The 6,138-nt window shown below is 28.3% G+C and overlaps 1 protein-coding gene across 1 annotated transcript; it reads left to right on the top strand.

The window, feature by feature from the left end:
- Positions 1-1,411: 1,411 nt before the first annotated feature.
- On the top strand, positions 1,412-5,868 carry LOC107061784 (agamous-like MADS-box protein AGL104). The gene is made up of 7 exons (XM_015311593.1): positions 1,412-1,596; positions 2,364-2,417; positions 3,979-4,033; positions 4,329-4,390; positions 5,166-5,265; positions 5,400-5,518; positions 5,736-5,868. The coding sequence occupies exons 1-7, from the start codon at positions 1,412-1,414 to the stop codon at positions 5,866-5,868; spliced, it is 708 nt and encodes a 235-aa protein (XP_015167079.1).
- Positions 5,869-6,138: the final 270 nt, after the last annotated feature.

Raw genomic sequence — 6,138 nt, 5'->3', positions numbered from 1 at the left:
ATGCTTAAAAAATTATGTAACATCGCCTGTATACTATGCTTAAATTTTTTTCAAACTGTAACGATGTTCCTATAAACACAGATTAAACAAAGTGTAGAAAAAAAATCATATAACATACAGAATTTAAAGGTTCTTAAAATAATAAATCCTAACTATTAAATTTGGATGGAAAAGGTAAAATAAAAGAATCACTATTATATTTTTAGCGGATCGAGTTAATTAGATGAATAATCTTTTTACAATTTTAGTTAGAAATAAAATTTTCATTTAAGTAAATTTTAATTTTTAAAAATTAATTGAATAAGTTGAGTGACTTTGGAAGTAAAAAAATTACAGTTGAGTGACTTTTGAGTTAAAAATCAAAGTTGAGTGACTTTATGAGAAAAGAACTCATAGTTGAGTGACTTTCTGAGAAAAAAATTCATAGTTGAGTGACTTTTAAATTAAAAACCAAAGTTAAGTGATTTTGTGAGAAAAAAGTTCATAATTGAGTCGTCATATGAGATATTACCTCCAAGTACTCCAATCCTTTCATTTAAAGTTGCTTGTTTGAGTTTGAGTTGAAACAAAGTCTAAAAAAATAAAGATAATTTTGTAATTTTGTAATTTAAATTAAAGATATAAATAATATAATAAAATATCTTTTAATTTTGTAGTCTTAAACATGTTATGTGAAAAGTCATTTTAATAAAAACAACTTTTAGCAACAATAAATATATACATTAACAAAGAGTGCTAAAACTTTTATCGGTAGTAGTTAATTGTCATTGGATCCAATGTCGCTATAGGCTTTAGGGACATTTACAAAAAATGTTAATTGCCACTAAAAATACATATTTGGCGGCCATTAAGTTATTTTCGTTAATTAATATATTGCTGTTAAAGATCAATCTTGGTCTAGTAAGTTAGAATCAAAGAGTTGCCAAAGACGCCCTTTAACTTGGCCTTAGCTAACATCCGTGCCCTTCAATTTTGAGTTTGCATAAGTAAACAATTAAATTTATATAAAGTTGAACAAGTAGATAGACACGTCCTACCGTAAAACGGATAGTGAAAAATAAGTTGTATGGGCCAGACACAGAGAACCCAATGAACATAATTCTTTTTGGTTCATTGTCATAATCCAGTCCATTGAACCCCTAATACAAAATACAAAATAATGCACAAAATAAACAAGCCTTTATAAGTTCTTTTTGTTTCCTTTTTCAATTCCTTTTTACCCATTTTTTTCAACTTATACACTATTTCTCATCAAAGGTTAGCACTTCATATTTACTATCAAAATTCAACATCAACCATAGTACTATTAATTTTGTATCAATATTATGTGTGTGTCCATCATTAATTATTCTACCTTGTGACTTTTTTTCTTTGTTTGCATGGAAATTAAGGAAGAATATTGTATGGAATGATGGGAAGAGCAAAAATAGAGATAAAGAGAATAGAGAACAAGACAAACAGAGGGGTGACTTATTCAAAGCGTAGAAAAGGGCTAATTAAGAAAGCCTATGAGCTTAGTGTGCTGTGTGACACTGATGTTGCTCTACTCATGTTCTCTCCTACTGGTCGACTCACATCCTTCTCTCCAAAACAAAGGTGCTACGTAGTTTCTCAGATCATCATTCAATTAATAGTTATTATATTATTTCATGATCGACTTACATCCTTCTCTCCAAAACAAAGGTGCTACGTAGTTTCTCAAATGATCATTCAACTAATTGTTAGTATTTTTAATTTATTTATTTTTACTTTTCAATCTTAATTTTTTTTTATTGAAATAATAATCAGTAGTTGAGTGATTTGTTTTTAAATTTCATGCTAGATTAACAAACCATTAAATTGACTAAGTGAAAATATTGAAAAAGAAAAATAAAGAATTGTATATGCCGGCGCCTACAATTGAATTATTAGCAATATTTCTTGCGTGTTAATTTTTAACCACTTAAAATGAGGATTCCTATGTTTATTAATTAGTACTCTTTAATTAAAAGTTTTTGTGTGGATTTAACTCAAAACTAATTATTAGTCACCTCTTTTTCGCTGTTTTATTTCTCTATATTAAAATTCAATATTTATGTACTGGTGGCATGTAATTATATTTTATTTTAAAAATAGATGACGGGTTTTCTTTTTTCAGTCGTGTAGAAAATTTGTAATTAGAGAAAAATTCTTGTAAATTAAAGAAGAATCCGAATTAAATATTTGTTTAGAAAAAAATAGTAGTTTAACTGATTTGCTATCTGAACTTTCACCTTGTTGATGAGAGTTCGATTCCACCTTGTCATCCCTTTTAAATATTTTTATTTTTTCTCTAATTTATGGTAATCACTCACTTATACGTGTTTTACGGGATAATTAAACAGAATTGAAGATGTGTTTTCTCGTTTTTTAAATCTCTCTGAACGCGATAAAGGGAGGTACGCAAACAAATTCTTCATAATATTTATTTATTTATTTATCAAATTTGCTAAAATATCAACTCCTCTTTATAATATTAATATTAATTACTATTGTTTGTGTTGTTAAATATTACTAATATTTCTGTCTTGCAGGGACAAAGGAAATTAAAAATCTATATCTAGATATGATTACGTGGCAATCAAGCCATTGCTTTCTACGTGTCAGCATAACACATAATTAACGGTGCATCTGTACAAAAAAACATATAGTTTCGCAAATTATTGCCTCATATATTATATGGTTATAAATAAAATATGTGATTAATAATATTCATAATTTCAGTTGTGTAAAAAAGTTGTTTCCTTTTCGATTTTCTTTTTGCATGTCTTCTACATGATATATATACTACGCTATAGTTGACTGTTGACTAAGTATACTTTAATCTATATAAATATTTTTTTTTATTAAATAGATATAATAGTTGATTTCATCTGTTAATAAATCAAATGAGTTTTGAACTCAAATTCATAAAATTCAAATTCTAAATTTGTTGATCGATTTTAGAAATTAAAGATCTGAAACTTTTTATAAATTTATCGAGATACCAATCATATTATTACTTATTTCACTTTTTGAACGTGTTTATTATAATTTCCATGTATCAACTAACTCATACTTTTTCTTGTACTCATTTTGATTTTTTGATCATATCAACCTTGCAGTGCTCTCCTTGATAGACAGGTAAGATAAAAATGTTTTGACATATTGGTGATTAAATTTTTGTTTTTTAATTTTGAATATATCATTTTAATCTCCAGTAATATATGTTGATGTTATTATGTTTAGTAAGGAAAAAAAAGAGTACATTAACAAATAATATTACCAAGATCTTAGAAAAATACAAGAGAAAAATTAAAGGATCAAGTCTATCTCAATATTCATGCGCTAAATATTTATTGCAAGAAATATATAATTGAATTATATTTGGAATTTCATAAAGAACTTTCAGATTTTTTTTCCTTCTATTAATTTTTTAAAAACGCTCCTTTTAATTTAAATTTAAAGCATAGAGAAGTGACTAGTATATATCAATTATATCAAACTACTATATGCAGTAGTTTGAGTTGTTTTAATATCCTCCATGTTAGGTTTTCTGCACATTCAACAATAATGACATATTCAAAGTAATATGATAAATGAAGTCTGAAGAGAGTAATATATATATATGTCTTGCCCTTATTTGTGGATATGAAAATTATTTCCAATTCACCATTGGCTCAAAAAGAATTTCTTTGAAATAAGAAAAATATGACATTGAACTCCCTGCATACTCAACTACCTATATCTTTTTACCCTAATCTTCGACCACAATAGCTTCCATTTTATTTCTGTATTTATTTTCCTTTCCTTTGTTGATGGGTAAGATAATTAATATATGAATACTTTGTCTTGAAGCAGCAAGTGATGAGGAGTCAGAATCTTCTGGGGTTAGAATTGTCTTTTTCCACTACCTTTTCACCCCAAACTTCTTAATATAATACACATTACTCACACTTTAATTGTAAAATTTATGTGAAGGATGATGCATGGAACCAATCCAGCTGCTGCCTCTACCACCAGCCAAATTCATCAGGTATATATATGAATAGGATATAAAATTGCTTTCACTTTTACACATTTAAAACAACTATAAGTTGGTTAGCTTCTTTGTTATATGAGGGTGTTCTTTCACTACAAAAAAAGAAGTGGCAATATAAATACACAATGCTAAAGCCTTTACCGACATTAGTTAATTGCAATTGGATCCAATGTTGCTATAGGCTTTAGGGACATTTACAAAGAGTGTTAATTGCTGCTTAAAATACATATTTAGTGACAACGCTAAAGATCATTTTTAGTGTTTGTAAATTCATTTTTAATTTTCTCAGGAACTCAGGCAGGAAATTAATGCTTTGCTACAACAAATTCATGTAGCTGAGGAAAAATTAAGGTTCATCTATTCATCTTTTGTTGGTGTTGCACTTAGTAAATTTCATGCCAATGTTAATTATAGTATTGCTCTATTTCGAAATGTTTGTCTTCTTTCATGAAAATGTGTCAAAATATATGTGTTTCGTGATTATTTTTTTTGAGTTTAAAATAGTGTGAATGAGAGATAAAATCTTTTTCGAAAAGAAATCAAGAGAAATGATACAATTTGAATATCATATTTTTACATAATATACCTTTTCTAATATTTCCCAACATCCTTTTTCTCAATTAGTTTAATGATATTTTCTTTTCCCTAGCTAATATGCCTCCAAAGTGTACGTTGTGTTGGGTATTAATTTGCCCTGAGTTTCTTTTTCAATTGACTAGTTATTTTCTTTTAGGAAAAGTTTTTTCTAACTTAATCAACATTTACAATGTAGCCTAGGGACTTTGAGAGTTTTGATAAGGGGATAATTTGTGGGACACAAGTGGTATGCTATCACTTACCTCCCATGTATTCCAAGTGAATTGGTTGAAATTATTCCTCTCTACATTTTGTACTCTCATATTTATATAGTGGATTTCCCATCTACTTTGTGGACGTAGGTCGATTGACCGAACCACGTTAAATCTCTGTGTCTTTTGGTATATTTTTCGTCCGTCTTTTTACTCATGGTCTTTCGAGATTTGCTTTGCTAGCTTGCGCATGACACCTACTTATTTCTATCCTAACACGTTGATATAATATACATTTTGGAGAAAAATACATCATTGTGCTTTAATTATTAATGCAGTATGTATGAGCCTGATCCTGGGAAGATGACATCATTGGAAGAGCTCGAAGCATGTGAGAAACAACTTGAGACCCTCTTAATTTCTGTCGTTAAGAGAAAGGTAATTACTCTATCCGTTTCTTTTTACCTGATTCATATTGACTTGATACTTCCATCAGTACTTCGTTCCAATTTATGTAAGATATTTAACTAAGCACGATGTTATAATGATATATTTAATATTATTTCATGAAGATGAGTCTAAGTTCAAAAGTGAAAGCAAGCGAAGAAGAGAGCAACGAAGTGGATTTATTATCTTACGACGATGCTTTTAATCAACCACAAATTTTCGACTATGGTACTACTTCTGAAAGGTACATTTTGGTCCAATTTTTAAATCGAATATTGCAAATAACTCCTTAATTTTAAATTCTAGAGTATTTCTTTTGATGCTCGACTAATTAAATCAAGAATTTCATCAACTAATTAATTCGACTTCAATCTAAACATATATTTTGATTGACGAGTTCATGGTTACATAAGCACTCCTATTTGAAATTATGAAAAAAAGATTTAGTTTTTTCTTGCTAGGAATAATGTCTTTTCCTCAACAATGGTTCCTCCAGATATTAAAGGAAGCAAATCCAATATGAATGTTGAAAAAGGCCAAGCTATAAATGATAATAACATCTTGTCATGGCATTATATGTCACCATTCAAGTGATCCTAAGATTTTGTCGCAGTGATTTAAATTTTCAACGACTCTCTAGATGTGAGTTCGAATAAATATGCGCTCATACTTGTATATGAGTACAATATATTAGTACTTTGTAGTGAGTAATAAAACTTTCATCATATATATGGATATCGTTGGTCATGTTTATAGATCTATATAAACATTACTCCACATTAAATCAAGTTGAAATACATAAATAGCATTCTAAACTTGTCTAGATTTTTCAAACATTAATTCCGCTCCTAATAAAATATTTCT

This window comes from Solanum tuberosum, unplaced genomic scaffold, assembly GCF_000226075.1.
Source record: "Solanum tuberosum cultivar DM 1-3 516 R44 unplaced genomic scaffold, SolTub_3.0 scf00164, whole genome shotgun sequence".
NCBI lineage: Eukaryota > Viridiplantae > Streptophyta > Magnoliopsida > Solanales > Solanaceae > Solanum > Solanum tuberosum.
The sequence above is the reverse complement of the archived record's forward strand: the minus strand, read 5'-3'. Positions and strand labels throughout refer to the sequence as shown.

Bases quoted from the DNA above. Each gene is read 5' to 3' on its own strand.
- LOC107061784 (XM_015311593.1), top strand. From the start codon at position 1,412: ATGGGAAGAGCAAAAATAGAGATAAAGAGAATAGAGAACAAGACAAAC. The intron at 1,597-2,363 runs GTGCTACGTAGT...ATAATTAAACAG, and splicing joins TCCTTCTCTCCAAAACAAAG to AATTGAAGATGTGTTTTCTC. The intron at 4,391-5,165 runs GTTCATCTATTC...TTATTAATGCAG, and splicing joins GTAGCTGAGGAAAAATTAAG to TATGTATGAGCCTGATCCTG.